The following is a 17,320-nucleotide window of genomic DNA, read 5'->3' as shown; positions in this document are numbered from 1 at the left end:
AACACTCAACCTCCAGCTCTTGCCACATCTCTTTTAACCTTTCTGAGTCCTGCACTGAAGATAGGTTCAGCTCAGGCCATCCACGTCATGTAAGGTGGAACAATGAGAGAGAAATGCAAGCTCCATTTTTTTCCTAGAAGTTTCTAGTTTGTTCCTGCTCTTGTTCTTGTTTAGCTTTCCTTTTCAACTGCTAGTCTGGCTGACTTATGATGACTTCAGGTCAGTAGATTGCTCCATTAGCAATCAAAATTTAATAAAGTTATACCCCTATAATAAGTTCCTCACCCTATGTCACTTAGTTCTACTTTCTGATTTTATCTAGACTGATGAAACAACTGTTTCAGTTGATTCCTTGATATGAAGCTATAAATTTTTATTTTTGGGAATTTAAAACACTAGACGATTAGAAATAGTATGACACTAGATTTTTCAATTCTGATTGCATATTATAGCCTTTTAAAAAATACTGATATAATCCTATATTTAGAAGATCCAAAAAATTCTACCAGAAAACGTTTAGAATGAATAAATGAATTCAGCAAAGTACCAGGATATAAAATCAATACCAATAAATCAGATGCATTTCTATATAAAAGTGATGAATCCACTGAATAGCTTCAAAAAACATATAAAATACTTGGGAATCAATCTAACAAAAAAGGTAAAAGACCTCTACAATGAAAACTACAGAACACTAAAGAAGGCAATTGAAAAAAAAAAAAAAAAAACTTAGATAGAAAGATCTCCCTTGTTTTTGGATAGGCAGAATTAATATTGTCAAAATGGCCATACTACCAAAACTGTTATACAGATTGAATGCAGTTCCTATTAAAATCCTGATGATGTTCATCACAGAACTCGAAAAAGCAATCATAAAATTCATTTGGAAAAATAAGAGACCCAGAATAGCCAAAGCAATCCTTAGCAGTGAAGCAGGAGGCATCACAATACCAGACCTTAAACTATACTACAGAGCAACAGTAACAAAAACAGTATGGTATTGGCACCAAAATAGACATGTAGAGCAATGGTACAAAATAGAAGATAAAGAGACCAACACACATGAATATAGTTATATTAGACAAAGGCACCAAAAAACATACACTGGAGAAAGGACAGGCTCTTCAACAAATGGTGCTGGGAAAACTAGAAATCCATATGCAGCAAAATGAAACTAAACCTCTCTCTCACACATGCACAAAACTCAACTCAAAGTGGATCAAGTACCTAGGAATTAGACCAGAAACCCTGCATTTAATAGAATAAAAAGTAGGCCCAAATCTTCATCATGTCTGATTAGGCCTGATTTTCTTAACAAGAATCCTAAAGCACAAGAAATAAAATCAAGAATCAATAACACAGATGGACTCAAACTAAAAAGCTTCTTCTCAGCAAAAGACACAATCATTGAGGTGAAGAGAGAGCCTACAGTATGGGAGCAAATTTTTACCACATATATATCAGATAGAGTAACAATCTCCAGGATATATAAAGAACTCAAAAACTCAATAAAAAATTCAATCAATAAATGGGCTAAGGAACTGAACAGACACTTCTCAGAAGAAGATATATAAGCGATCAACAAATATAAAAGAAGTGTTAACAGCTTTAGTAATTAGAGAAATGCAAATCAAAACTACTCTAAGATTTCATCTCACCCCAGTCAGAATGGCAGGAATTAAGAATATAAGCTATAGTAAGTGTTGGAGAGTATGTGAAGGAAAAGATACACACATACATTGCTGGTGGGACTGCAAATTGGTGCAACCACTTTGGAAAGCAGTGTGGAGATTCCTCAGGAAATTTGGAATAGAACCACCATTTGACCCAGCTATCCCACTCCTCTGTCTATACCCAAAGGATTTAAGATCAGCATACTATAGTGACATAGCCACACCAATGTTTATAGCAGCTGAATTCACAATAGCTAAACTTTGGAACCAACCTCGATGCCCATCAATAGATGAATGGATAAAGACACTGTGGTATACATAATGGAATATTACTCAGCATTAAAAGAGAATAAAATTATGGCACTTGCAGGTAAATGGATGGAGTTGGGAGAATATTATGCTAAGCAAAGTAAGCCAATTCCAAAAAACTAAAAGCTGAATGTTTTGTCTGATTAGTGGACGCTGATCTAAGATTGGCGGGAGAGGGGGGACATGGGAAGAATGGAGGAATTTGGGATTGGGCAAAGGATAGGGTTGGGGGGTTATGAGGATAGGAAAGATGGTGGAATGAGATGACAACATTACCCTAGGTACATACATGACTGCACAATGGTATGTCTCTATACTATGTACAACCAGAGAATTGAAATGTTGCACTCCAGTTGTGTACGATGAATTGAGATGCATTCTGCTCTCATGTACAATTAAGAAGGACAAATAAAAAATTTAAAAAATAATACTGATACAAACCTCCTCCCTTCCTGAGATTCTAGGATAAAGATTAGGTACTTTTTTGGAGAGGTTCCTAGGAAGTTACAGTATGTACCCAGGGTTACAAAATTCTGTAGTAGATAGAAGAAAAAGAACAAAGGATAGAGGCTCAATATTATAAGCATATATATTTAAGAAAGAGAGCACAGCAGGAATGTGTGAAAATATAAGAGGAATCAAATGACAAAATCAAATGACAAAGAAATACTAACAATTAGCCAGTACAAAAGACATACCTAATACTAATAAAATATCAATGAAAATAAGGATATTGACAATAATAATAAAACAAAATAGAATTAACTTGAAAATACATCAAGGATATTTTATATTCATAAAATTAATAGTGCATGATAAAGACATAACTTTTGCAACTAGCATAGCTTTGGCATGTATAAAGCAAAACTCACAGAAAAATGACAATGTTAACTAATCTCTCTCAAAATTAAGAGATGAGATAGCAACCTGTTTAGTCTCTTTACAAGATTTTATCCCAAAGGTCACATTCTCTGTTCATGGGGCTATAAAATTAGAAACCACAACAGAAGACTGGAGAAGAATATAATTTCTAATTATGTTAGTCAGCTTTCCACTACTAACAGAATACATAAGAAAATGAACTTAAAAAGAGAAAAGACTTATTTTGACTAATGGGGGTTTCAGTCTATGCTTAGTTGTCCCTGTTGCTTCTGGGTGTATAGCAAGATTGTACCTAAAGGGGGAGGGGAGTACAGGGTATGGAAGGCCAGCAAAGAAAAAGAGGAAGAGATGCCCCCCCTTTGAGGGAATGCTCCAAATGACCTAAATCCTCCCCTAGGCTCTACCACTTCCAAATAGTGTCAAGCTGAGAATAAAGTCTTTAACATGTGGGCCTTTAAGTAGACATCCAGATCCAAACTATTGCAATAAATAAAAAGACTCCCTTTAATAACTCAAGGGCAAAAAAAAAAATCAAACCTAAAAATAGACATTTTGTGATAACTAGTGAGTACGCTTACATCAAAACCCAAGCATAAACTTCCATTTCTGACCAAGATAAAGTAACAAGGATCAGATATGCCCTCTTTCCTAAACTAATACAAAGGCGAAATACATAAAACAAGACCCAGACATCAGGAACAGAAGACAATGAACCCTGAGAAATGAGAAACAAATGAGGTGAGTCCAACTGCCTCAGCTTGCTACCTTGAGGAGATTTTCAGGTTGTAGTGTAGAAGGGTTGGGCACAGGGCAGGCAGAGCCTGGGAAACTTCCTGAAATTGAGAAGAAACAGATGGGGGTCCAGGGAAACTGTGGCAACTGGAATGCCCTACACTCAGAACTGAAGTGTGGTAAGCATGGGAAGGGAACTGCAAGAAACCCCAAAGGGTTTTTTCCAGTATTCTTGAGAGTACTGATTAGCGTATAGGTTTGAAAAAACTATACAAGGCTGGGGAAGGAATTTCCCCCAAAGAATTAGAAGAAACACACTCATCTAAGAACAGAATCAGTGTCTGTTCTCAAACCAGAGTAGAAAATTTCATAACTCATAAGGCACCTATTAGAATATTCAGGAGAGTCTAGCCTCAGTAATTAACCTTGTATCAAATACTTTTTGAATACTACCAAGCAATATTAAAAGCAAATCTTGAAGGGAAACAACGGTTTCTGTTTAACTTTAACTGTGTCCTAGAACAAAGTTCAAGAATACAAAAATATTAATCATCTAATATAGTAAAATTTAAAATGCCCAGCACATAATCAAAATTACAAGTGATACAAAGGAGTGGGAAAAATACATCCAATAGGAGTCTGCAAACCAATAAAAACCAACCCAGAACTAACAAGAATATAGAATTACCATAGGCATTAAAAAGTGTTATAAACTGTATTGCCTACATTCAAAAAACTTAAGTAGAGACAGCAAAGATAAAGATCTGAATCCAACTTATGAAGGAAAAAAAACCTACAAGGTATAAGATGATGAATATATAAATTATGGCTAATTGGACACCACAGAAAAAAGGATTAGTGAAGTTCAAGCATAGCAAGGCAAACTATTCAAAATGAAACATGAATAGGAAAATTAATTTGAAAAATAACAATTAACTCTGGAACACATGAAGCCATCTCAGATAAATGCAATTGGAGTTCCCAAGGAAAGTATACCAAAAATAATTCAAATCATGGCCAAAATCTGATGAAACTATAAACCTACAGATGCATGCAGCTCAATGTAGTGTAAGCACAAATGACACAAACAAAACTACATGAAAGCACACTATGATCTATTGCTTAAAACCAGCCAGAGAAAAATGACACATTATATATCCAATAGCAAATTTCTCACATGAAACAAGTAAAAGCACAATGGAGCAACATTTAAGTATTAAAAAAAAAAAATTTAAATCCATCAACTTAGAATTCTATACCCAGCAAAAACGTATTTTGAAAATCAAAGTGAATGAGACTTCAAACCTGCATATGAGAAATATTAAAGGAAGTTCTTCAGGCAGAAGATTAATATCAAAGTATAAATTGATCTAGATAAAGAAGTGAAGAGCTCCAGAAATAGTAGCTATGGGAATAATAGGTTTTTTTTTCCCCTTATTGGAGTCTCCCTGAAGTCATTGTAACAAAAGTAATACTACCATGGGGAGCTTTTAACAAAAATAAATGTAGAATGTATGTCAGTAGTACAGCCTCTCACAAGTAAGTATGGTGGGAACATAAAAAATAATCAGGAATAAGAGAGTATAAGTAGAAATATGGGGAGTTTTATGAAATAAACACTATATTCAACTAACAATAAATTTGGATAAAGGAATAGTTTAAGGAATACATAAATTGACAATCTAGATTTTGGAGTTCTGGAAGGGCTCTCTAAAGGAAGTCACGCTTCAACCGATCAGTGGACAGTTCCTGAGGGCTAATGAGGCAGAGTGATGAGAGGGGATTGAAGTAGGCAGAAACCAAAGTGAGGGGTCATATTAGGTTAAGAATTTCATATTTAAAGAGGCCTTGGAGGTGTAATTCAGGTAAATCACATCAGATTTACATCCCCAAGTTTTACAGTATATAAAACAAATTTGAGGCAGGCTGGAAGGAAAAAAAGAGAGTGCTGTTGGAATAATCCTGTTCAAATGATTGCCCATTCTACTATGGTGGCAATGGATATGGAAAAAGTGGTATAAAAATTGATTTGATGGGGAATGGTGGAGTCGATGATTTTGGGGCTACACCAGTAGCTGTCTCATTCTGTTGCTTTACATAGTATTCGGTTTGGTTATTTTCAACTAGGTGAAACAAGTGAAAAAGATTCACTGTAACTTCAAGGGTTCCCCTAAAAAGCCACCATAAGAGAAAACGATTATTCAAAGACAAGAACATCTGTGAATAAAATGAAAAGATCTGAACCATAAAGTGCAGAAAAGCAGTACTATCATTATCTTCAAATCTACTGAATAAGTTTTCATATCGGCAAGACACCTGAAAATAACAGGCTCAATGGAAACAAATCCTACTATTAAACTGCTTAAGCCAACAAATACTTTCATCTTAATTCTGTGCCAAGTAGTCACACAGCTCCATTTACCTACGCACAGAACTGAACAGCCTAGAGACCAGGGAGAGTAACTAGTTTATTGTACTCCAAACTATACACCAAAGGTCACTGAAACCTAAATCTAAATTACCAACATCAGTATCTACAAGAAATAAACTTCAAGATGGTCTCAGTTAAAGATTGACCACCAACAACTAAACAATTATTGAATAAAAGTAGTTGCCTACTTACTAAATGTCTCTGAAGTTAGTGATGTCAAAAAAAGAAGAAAAAGACAAAAGACACCACTCCTTTTTGTTTTTAATATATTAAAAAGCAACATAGTACAAATGGTGTGGTATTAAAAAGGATTCAAATTTTTCAGGAACGAATTTTTATAAACATTTCTTCAATGAAAGGGAAACAGCATCTTGATACATAAAAGTTTGGTTAAACAATTTGATTTTAAAATTTTAAAACCAGAAAATGTTAACATTACATTCTTTTCCAATATTCAAACAAAAAAAGAGCGACCTGTACAATCTCCTTGATAATAAAATGTGTCTTTGTATTCACATCCTGGGAACATTGAAAATGTTAAAATTTCTAAAGTCTGAGTGACAGATGCAGCACTTAAAGGCTTCATGAATTTTTTCCCCAAAGACAATATTTTCAGTAAAACATTTTTCCATTTTATCTGACTATGCACTGATATTTTTTGTTCTTCCTGAAAAAGATTTATACTAGAATGTAATTTTTAATGTAAAAATATACATGTAAAGATATTTCATTTCCTGAGACCAGTCATACAACATGATTGAATGAACAAATTCTATAATTTTAGACTGAAATAATATGTGTACATTTATATGTTCAATTGGGGTAAAACTCAAAAAAGCATGTCATAGAATTTACACTTCTAAATTCTCTCAGTTATGCAATATGATTTATCCTCAAACTTAACCCAATAAGCGTTCTCAAATAAAATGTCAATAAAATGTATCACTGAAAAGAAAGTTTTTTTCTAATTTATTAACAAAATACAGATAGCCTTTGCAGACTATCAAGTTGGATGTTGTTATATACACCAAAATCTGATTCACTAACAAATTGCAATACAAAAGGACAACAGATAATTAAAATATTTGCTTTATAATACAACCACTCTATACAATTCACCCTTCCTAAACTACCTAAAATGAGTAGGAATTGTGGCATTTCTTTTGCATAAAACCCTTTCCTCTTCATAAAGCCCTGAGGTGAGAGGTTATTAATGTAATAAAATTGAAACCACAATTCTTCTCATTTCTGTATTAAACTGTAGCTCTAGGTTTTAAAAAACTTATAAAGAAATGTGGCAACTTGTAAAGCTGCTTTATAGTTTTTCAAAATATTTCCATACCAACTTAGTCAAACAGGCCTAAAATGATCCCATGAAACAATGTCCATTTACTAACAGTTAGTGTCGAGAGGAGCGCCATTTTCCATCTCTACTGCTGTCTCTTCTGTTATCATACTCATGGCTCCAGCCATCATGATTCCTATCTTCATAGAAGAAATCATCTCTGTTTCCTCTGTAATGATGATCAGATCCATGATCAGTGTAACGCTGTTCGCGGCTATAATGTCTATCTGAAAGGTAGGGATGAGAATTCTGTCTGACTTTACGCTGTGATGATGATGCATCTTGGCGCCACTGGGAGCTTGAAGACTGATTGAAAGTATGATTATGTGACTGAACTGATGGTGAAAATCCTGACTGATCCACATGTGAAGACCCAAATTTCCCACCATATGACATCTGTCTCAAAACATTGTTCATCTGAAGAAAGAAGAAAAAGAAATGTTAACTGAAAATACTTCTAGATATCAAAGCTAATATATATTTGGTCACAGTTAACCAAAGTGACAATGAAAGAAAAGCAAAATCATTCTTGCCTACACAGAATCTGTATTAAACCTAACAATACAATAGCTTCAATCATCCCACTGTATACCTATAAGATACTTATAAATATTTCACCTTGCCTTCAAGAATACAACTTGGGAAGAGCACATATAAAATGACCATGTAAGTCACTGCGTAATGAACATATAAAGAACCGAGACCTCAGTATCATCAGGAAAGTCTTCATAAAAGTGGCGTATGATGTATTAAAAGAACAGATGGAGTAATTTAAAGAAAATGTTTCAAGGGGAAGGTATGGAAGGAAAGAAAATTGTAAAGATAATAGGGAAACACAGAATGGGTTCAAAGAACAAATAATTCTGGCTGAGACAGGTTACAGATCTTAGAAGCAATTAACAGTTCTAGAAGTTAAGGGCTAGAAGGGTTTATTGGAATAAGACAATGAATATGACTAGTGAATAAATTAAGAGAACACTAATGAGGGGAAAATGGAGGCATGGTAAATGACTAGGCCAATTAGTTTCCAAACTCTGCCTTTGGATACTTATTTTGCAGACCATTAAAATACAAAAACCTGTGGGAAAACAAAAAGAAAGAAATAAACTTAAGAACTATGGCAAATAAACAAGCAAAATGAAGGACATGTTCAAATAAGTGGAAACAAAGATGAAACACTAAAGGACAGTCTTACTGTGATTTTATTATAAAAAAGACTACAATGTTCAAGGCTGGTCTAGAAGACTGAAGTATATTAAAATACTTGAGGAAGTTTATAAGAAGTCATTCGGGACACATAACAAGAGCTTCAGAGACTGACTCACCTATAGTTATATATACACAAAGACACAAACACACACTAATGATGGTTGAAAAGAAATACAAAAGAAAATGCAGGGGCTGGAGTTGTAGCTCAGTGGCAGAGCGCTTGCCTAGCATGTGTGAGGCACTGGGTTCAATACACAGGACCACATAAAAATAAATAAATAAAGGTATTGTGTTCATCTACAACTAAAAAATATATATTAAAAAAAAACTTAAAAAAGAAAATTCAGTTTTACTTCTACCTTCAGATTTCTAAATATGTGTGTCAGCCCAATGAAAACTAAAATGAAAAAAATCTATAAAGATCATGCTAGTCTAACAAAAATTTGAGGAAAAAGTTAATACTAAGAATTTCAAAAGATAATTTTGCCTAAAAGACCTAAGTAATGAAACCTCCAATAAAGTTAATTAAAAACAATTATCTGATATAACATGAATATTTAAAAGTTTTTTTTTTTTTTAAGGCAACTCAAAGTTGAAAAATATCAGCCTACCACTGCTTGTCTCTGATAATTTTCTGGAGAAGAAAATGATCTCTGTATTACTTGTGCCGATGCTGTCACGTTATCCACAGTCCTTTCATACCTGCTAAAAATAAGAAAACCAAACATATAACCATTCATTCAACAAATATTTACTCAACACCAATCATAAGCAAGACACAGTTCTCAAAGATGAAAATGAACAAAACAGACAAGATATGTGCACTCTTAGCGCTAAGAGAAGAACACAGACAGAAGGGTACTTTCACTTGATTATAAGTGATATAACATGATTAAAGACCCCGGGGATCGGAGGTGAGAAAGGAAGTTTTATTTTAGGTAAGTTGGTCAGGGACCACCTTTCCAGAAAGGACACATTTGAAGTGAGAACCAAATAACAAGATCACCTGGAGGGAAAACATTCCCACCTGAAGAAGGAATAGTGTGAGGAACCAAATTCATTTATAAAACAGATTTTACTGGAACATAAGCATGTTCTTTTGTTTTTTGTCTTATCTGTGACTATCTTCATATTGCAATGGCAGAGACACAGACTATATGGCCTGTAAAGTCTAAAATATTAACTATCTGATCCTTCATAGAAAAAAAACTTGTCAATCTCTGAGCTAATGCAAAGGCCCATACTGAGAACTAAAATGGGAAAATCTGATTGATTACACAAAGGATAAGAGAAATAGAATAAAAAAGTGATTGAATGTAGACTTGTGGCTTAAAAAATTGGATAAACATTTACTGTGACATGAAAGATAAATAGCTTTTGGGTGGTAAGAAATTAAGAGTTCTATAACATACATAAGATTTTATATTATTTAAAAATACGTCTTTCTGGGGCTGGGATTGTGGCTCAGCGGTAGATCGCTCGCCTAGCACAGGTGAGACCTGAGTTTGATTCTCAGCACCACATAAAAATAAAGGCATTGTGTTGTGTCCACCTACCAAAAAAAAAAAAAAAAAAATTCTCTCTCTCTAAAAAAAAAATTATTTGAAATCAAATAATCAATTTGGCAAATTATAAGACAAATCACTTGGTATCTTAAGTCACATTATTTATCAGTGTACTAGATATATATACTAGATGTATATCAGTACAATAAACATTCTAGCCTTTAATGAAAACTATTTACTTATATGTTATTCTAAGAATTTCTAGAGGGGAAAAACATTTTTTTTCTTTCTCCACCTGGTAGATCTTTAAAGATACCATAAAAGTGGATGGAGATGCTTTGAATTCCAACTGAACTAGAAGTGTTTAAACACCATAAATTATTTAAGCTGCTAAGAAGGATTGAGACATTACTATTTTTAAATGTGGTTCATTTACAATTCCACTATTTCTTCATAGCCATCCAATTCCTTCTAGCTCCTGCCACCACCTTAATCCAAAACACCAACTCTGCCTCAATGATCTTGTTGCTACATTGCTATTTATAACAATACCCTGCTATGGAGAACTTCCTAAATGGTCTATTTTCACTCATGTCATTTCTAATCCATTCTCCCATTGTGACTAAACAACCCTGCAAACTTGCTCCTATCACTACCTATTTCAATGCCTTCCTACTGTTTTTATGATAAAATCCTCCAATCTTGATTACAGCCTATAAGACCTTCAGCCTCTAGCTAATTCACCAATATCACCTACTTTCCATTTTCACTATGATCTAAGTACACTGACTTCTTTCAGTTCCTCATCCATCTATAACATCTCTTGCTGTTAAAACTTTCTCAAAGTACTTTCTATTTCTTCACTAGAGAACTAATTAAAGTGATTAGTCACAAAAATATATATTTGTGTCTTCATCTTGACTTTTAAGCTCCATTTGACAATATGTCATAGTGGCAGGGCTCAATCATGCTGATTAGATTTGAATCCAGCACACTGATTAAGAGAAGTTCAAACCTGGCCAAGAAAACCTTTATTTCTCCCCCCCCACACACATATAAGGCATGATAAAATAATCCCTACCTCATAAGACTATTGTGAGGAATACATGAGATCATATATATGCATGTTCTTAATGAAGAACAAGACACATAGCATGGTATTTGTTAAAATTTTCTTGAATGAAGCCCATTATGACTAAGTAACAGCTCTATGGAATAAAAAATTACCTGCATAAAATAGCACCCCCCCAAGCAAACAAAATAAATGTATTTAAGTAAATATGGTCCCTTTTCTAAACAACAGTAACTAGCAAGATTTCCTTAAAAAGGATAGGACCAGAGAAATGACTAGGTCAAAATTGTGTAATTGGACTCCAATTTTATGAATTCTTAGTTCAGTAGTCTGTTCATTTATCAATATGGGTAGAGGAAGACCTAGACTCCCAGTTCTCAGTTTCATATGCAGTCCACTAAATCAGTATTTTAAAACTATAACCAATAGTGGTCATAAAATTAATTTGAAAATTTAAAAGATGAAATAAAATGGAGTACAGAGTATGGCAAAAGTAAGGTAAGTAACATTTTGAGAAATTTTGTTTCAATTGTACACAAGTATGCGTGGGTATGGGTATGTCTTCATAAAACAATATGAATTTTTAAGATTATATATAATGTGTCTGCCTACAGTCCACTTAAAATTGGCAGATATAATGACAATAATCCAACATGGCAAGTAAAGAGGAGCACAACGAAGGAGTTATTCGCTCATTACCTGACAAATTACTTTAACAATAAATGAGAAATATTACCTGATAGGAGATGTAGAAGTAGGACTTGAATTTCCAACATGATGCTGGGAATATGACAAACTGACATCCTGTGAGGCATGACTACTTCCTAAAATGAAATAATTTGAAAAATTATAAGTAGTAGAAAACTTAAATGTGAAATTTTGTCTCCACCACAAACCACCCCAAAGATGTAAACACAGTTTAAAAAGAGAAAAATATCAATTGTAGACCGGTTTACAATTTCATCAGAATAAAAATTACAAATGTATGTTATCAGATAAGCAAAACATCACATTCCAAATAAGGTACTATTTTATGTATAAATGTCCAGTCTGGGGCTGGGGTTGTGGCTCAGTGGTAGAGCGCTTGCCTCACATGTTGAGGCACTGGGTTCCATTCTCAGCACCATAAATAAATAAATAAATAAATGTCCATCAACAACTAGAAAAAAATTGTTTAAAAATTCTAAAAAACCCCATCAATATCCAATCTGGCCATAATTTTTCTAAACCTCCCTCCACCCCTGCCCCAAATTTAACACATAGGGAAGTTCCATCCACACAAGATCAAGATCAAAATTGGAAAATGTAAATTTCAAAGCAGCCAGGATCAGGAGATAATCCTTGCTTCACATAAGAGAATGGGTCCAAACCCAAAATCTAATAATAAACCTTATATGTTCTTTTCCCTAATCCAAATGGAATTTTAAACTCATTTTAAAATTTTGACTTTCAAAATCCATGTGCTAATGTTACCCATTGTCAAGGAAAAGTATTCTACTCATAAAGCTTACAAAAGCATTTTCACCCAGAACAGAGGTTCTTTAAATTTAAAATACACACACACACACACACACACACACACAGCAGCAGCAGCAGCAAACAATCCTTCTTCCCCTAACATCATAGAACAGTTTACCTGATCTAAACTGAATTTTGATGGGCCTTCCAAAAAGTTTGATTCCATTAAGAAGATTCATAGCATAAGGAACAGATACTTCATGTTTGAAATTCACAAATGCAAACTGCTTTGGTTTACCATCCTTATCTTTTGGAATTTTCACCTTTATTACTGGCCCAGCCTATAAACAAAAAGTGTTTAGAATTTTAAAAGGCACTTCAGGAAAATATTCAAATTTTACAAATAAAAAGAGATTATGAAGTTTAAAAACAACTGAAATGTAATCAGGAACTTTAAGAAAAGGGATACATATGGATTTCCATTTTGGTTTGGAGTAAAAATTCTACTCAACTGAAAATTAGATTCACTTATTTGGAGAAGGGGAGTCCACAAGGACTCACTTTAGTTTTAAGGATGCCAACAAAGAAACACAATCACTAATTTTACATTTCAAAGCACTGTGGATGACTTTAACAAAGTGCCCATCAGTTCTCATTTTTCCCCTTCATGAAAACAAGCAAGAACAAGAGAAAGTTATTTTCTCAAATCAAAAATTCACTTTGTATCCATTTATCAAACATTACCAGTTACTGGGTGATAGGACTGAGAAATCTAACAGGATACTTAGAATTTTTCGCACATTTTAACACAGAAGCACTACAATGGTGCTTTTCTAGGGTTTTTGTTTTTGTACCGGGAATTGGATCAGGGCGATTAACCACTGAGCCACATTCCAGCCCTTTTTATTGAGATAGGGCCTCGCTCAATTGCTGAGGCTGGCCTCAACCTTGGTATGCTCCTGCCTCAGCCTCCCGAGTCAATGGGATTGCTAGCGCGCGCCATCAATGCCCGGCTTCTACGGAGATTTTGTGGGCTTTTAAAATGTTTTAATAATCTTGCAATTTACAAGCAACTTAAGTATAAACAGACACTGACACAGAAACTGAAATCTAACGTCCGAGGTAGGCGAACCAAACAGAAACCACCTTAAAGGGAAGAAAAGAGGAAAAAGGGAAAGTCATATTCAGCGAAGACACGTTCAGTCCCTTAGGTCCCGTAACTCCTTACCACGGAATGGGTGCCTGCAGATTCCTCCACTACCTGTCGTAGCCCCTCTGGCTTCAACTGCTTATGGTTCTTCCAATAGAGAGCCACCCTCACTTCCCGAAGACGCCCTCGACTCGCATACAGCCCACCTGGGTGCCCTGACTGACGGCCGAGCTCCCGCGAGGAAAGTGGGGTTTCCGTTGGGCCAGGCTCTAGGCGAGCCAGAAAACCAAAGTCAAGGGGGCTGACCCCAGCCGCTCACCTGGTGGAAAAGCTCGAAAAGTAGTTCCTCTGTCACTTTAGTTTCAAGGTTGCCGACAAAGAGAGTGCGGTCCGCCTCCGCTGCCGCCGCCCCCATCTCAACGACGCCCCCTCCCCACCCAGGCCGAAGGGTCGGGTCCGACGCACCCACTGCGCACTCTCGGAAACCTTACGTCCTTGCGTCATGACGTAAACGTCCTTCACGTTAGCTCGCGACCGGCGTCGGCTTGCGCGGCGGGTGACTGCGCATGCTCGAGAGGAGAGGCCTCCTTAAATCGGCTGCTCTGGGCGTTGCGTCGTTGATTATGGCTTCCGGGAAAGTTAGAGTTCTCGTCCGAGAGGGGCCGGACTGATCTGCGGCTCTGCGAAAGGACTACCTTGACCGACCCACGTACCGTAAACACTGCAGGCAGTGTTTGAAAATGGCCCGGAACTATGTGTCCCTGGCAGCCGGCGATCAAGGGAACAGGGTGGCTTACCCCTCGTCCCACAGCGATCTCAGCGCGTTGGCGATGTTCTCTGGAGACTGTTCCCTAGCTGCCAGGGCTGGAGCGATTCGCCCTGCACCTCGCCGGACAGCTCGACCTAGCATTCGGACTCAGAGCCGTCGAATACCTCGCTGCGGCCTGAGCCCGACCCGCCTTACAAAGGGGAGGGAACCGGAGACCCGCAGCCGAAGCCGCCAAGCCAGATTCTCACCTTACCCAATCCCTGGGGTCAAACTCGATCTCCGAAGAAGTGTGCTGCAACAGCGTCTGGCATTTGGAAATGTTACAGCTTGAACTTCAGTTTAAAAGCAAATGCCTCCCCTCAATTAGCTTGCAAACAAGTCCTCTTTTAAAATCCTTTCTTGGTGTAACAGCATTTTTATTTTTAGAGAGACGCGCTTTTGTTTAATAGAAAATTGCGTATGTAGGGGTTTTGTTAATGTTACCACACGTTTTACTATGGTTAACTTAGGAAGAAGACAAAAAGGATTTTCTTCTTTGGTAATTACAAACCCGAGCAACAATCATTCACTTTTTGTTTACACAATTCGTGTTTGGGATCAGAATTCTCTGATTTCCACGACCTTACCCAGCTAGTTCCCCTACTTTGAGAATAGAATTCGAGCCTCCTTAACTGGCATATTCCCAGACTCTTTAACTTGTGTTGGTGAAAAATAATCGTTTTTATTAGACTGGCTTATCCTTTCATCTCTTCCCCAGCACTTAACATCTTCAATATTCTCTTTCTTGTTGTTGCTGTTGTTTGTTTTTGGTATCAGGATTGAATCTAGCGGGGGCTTAACCACCTAGCCACATCTCTTGCCCTTTTTATATTTTATTTTGAGACCCAGACCCTGACCCTAACCCTAAATTGCGGAGACGGGCACCTATCCTGCCTCAGTTTACTGGGCCGCTGGGATTATAGGCGCGCAACTCTGCATACTGAAAGACAAAATACAACACCTAAACCTTCAGTGTTACTAAGGTGATTTGCATTTCCTTTGCCAAAGACTCCAAATTAATTTTCCTATTTTTCATTTTGTTTGCTTTCAATCCAAGCTCCTTAATCTGAATCTGCTGTTGCAAAACAGACTGCTGGAACATCAGTCCTACGGATTCCTCTCATTTGTTATCTATTCATATTTCTTTGAAATTTCTTACCTTTACTCCTTCAAGCATACAAAAATATTTGGGAATCTTCTCTGTGATAAACACTGTGGATGAGCTTTATGCAATCCTGACATTTGGATCAAGGGGTACATTCTTAATGGAGAGGCTAATAAATCAACGCGTAATCATTACATTGGACTGTTCATTAGGTTCACTAATAAAAATAAGTATTGGTTGCAATGGCTTCCCATGCTATTGCACTATTCTTGGTCTGGCTGATTGTTCCTTTGCTGATATCTTGTTCTCATAACCATGTATTCCCCAAGGTTTAAAGAATGTTATTGGGAGAATGTGTGTTAGTTGTTATTTGGATTTTATATTTTGTTCTGTTTTGGTACTGAGGGTTGAACCTATGAGAGCTTTACCACTGAGCTATATCCCCAGCCCTTTATATTTTTTATTTTGAGATGGTGTTGCTAAATTGCTGAGGCTGGCTTTGAGCTTGCCATCCTCCTGAGTCACTTGAATTACAGGTGTTCACCACCATACCTGGTGAGAAAGTGAGTTTTTAAATGCCATTTTTAATGCAATTAAAAATTTTTCTCAGTATATTCTTGTTTGTGTAGACTTCCTTCAAATAATTATGTTCAAATGAAATTGTCACACTACACAGTAATTTGTTAGAATTGCATCTTAAGATATAACTGGAGAACTTCCATAAGAATAATTAATATAATTAATAAAGGGAGAAATCTAGAAACCAGGTCATAGGAAGGGTGATTGATTACCTTTTGTTGAGTGTAACATGCAAGGCAATATGCCAGGAGCTATTAGTCTTTCTTTTTTTAAGATTTTGAGGATTTACTCTGTGCTTAACTACTGTCTGCATTAGGCACTTAGAATCAAGAAGTGAACAAGATAGATAAAGTCTCTGCTGTTATGTATGTTATTTGATTCGTGGGGCGACCTATGAAAAGGATATTATACTTGTAATTTTTGTTGCTGAGAGACAGCCCAAAAGAAATGAAGTGAATTTTTCTGAGATCATATAGCTAGTAAATGATAGTCTTTGAGCATTCAACTAAAATTCCTTATCTGAAAAATGCAAGGAAATAATCCAAATGACCATTTTCTCAGTTTTTCCAAAGATAACATATAGCACTATTCCAGATAATCTAAAAAGAACTTACTTTACAGCGCATAGTGGTTGCCTTAGGCTGAGCATTATGAAAGTTACAGTTGAGAGAAGAATCCCAATTATGTACTATATGCTGGGGAAGAATAATAAAGTTGCAAGTAAGGAGGACTTTCCTAAAACTTAGAATGTCTAATAATGGAAAATACCATCTCAAAAGGTAAGAAATTAACTGCCAGAAAGTTCAAATGGAGGCTAAATCTTGTCAGGATTTTATCAAAGCTTTCCTCATAGTGAAAACCAGGACTAGGTGACTTCTTTGGTCCCCATTTAATCTATAATTTTATACTTTTAAAAAACTGTTAAAATTGGAAATGGGGAACTGAGATATAAGAGAGGGCTGGGGATATGGCTCAGTTGGTAGAGATTTAAGAGAAAAATTATATATGATACATAAATTGGTTCTGTCAGCAAATCATGACACTTGAGAGTGAGACAGAGTG

At 35.9% G+C, this 17,320-nt stretch overlaps 2 protein-coding genes across 3 annotated transcripts; one reads left to right on the top strand and one right to left on the bottom strand.

The window, feature by feature from the left end:
• Window positions 1-6,270: 6,270 nt before the first annotated feature.
• Window positions 6,271-14,220, bottom strand: Rbm7 (RNA binding motif protein 7). 2 transcript variants are annotated; one of them, XM_027930563.3, is made up of 5 exons: window positions 14,086-14,220; window positions 12,795-12,957; window positions 11,895-11,982; window positions 9,193-9,286; window positions 6,271-7,789 (listed from the first exon to the last, which is right to left on the bottom strand). In XM_027930563.3, exons 1-5 carry the CDS (start codon window positions 14,179-14,181, stop codon window positions 7,427-7,429), a joined length of 804 nt encoding a protein of 267 aa, XP_027786364.1. In that variant the 5' UTR covers window positions 14,182-14,220; the 3' UTR covers window positions 6,271-7,426. The 2 variants fall into 2 exon arrangements, with proteins under 2 accessions (XP_027786364.1, XP_027786365.1); XM_027930564.3 differs by having other exon boundaries at window positions 9,193-9,283.
• A 98-nt stretch (window positions 14,221-14,318) lies between these two features.
• On the top strand, window positions 14,319-16,291 carry C9H11orf71 (chromosome 9 C11orf71 homolog). The gene has a single exon (XM_027930593.2). The coding sequence runs from the start codon at window positions 14,507-14,509 to the stop codon at window positions 14,864-14,866; it is 360 nt and encodes a 119-aa protein (XP_027786394.2). The 5' UTR covers window positions 14,319-14,506; the 3' UTR covers window positions 14,867-16,291.
• The last annotated feature ends 1,029 nt before the right edge of the window (window positions 16,292-17,320 follow it).

The sequence above is a fragment of the Marmota flaviventris genome, chromosome 9 (genome assembly GCF_047511675.1).
Source record: "Marmota flaviventris isolate mMarFla1 chromosome 9, mMarFla1.hap1, whole genome shotgun sequence".
Classification (NCBI taxonomy): domain Eukaryota; kingdom Metazoa; phylum Chordata; class Mammalia; order Rodentia; family Sciuridae; genus Marmota; species Marmota flaviventris.
The sequence above is the reverse complement of the archived record's forward strand: the minus strand, read 5'-3'. Positions and strand labels throughout refer to the sequence as shown.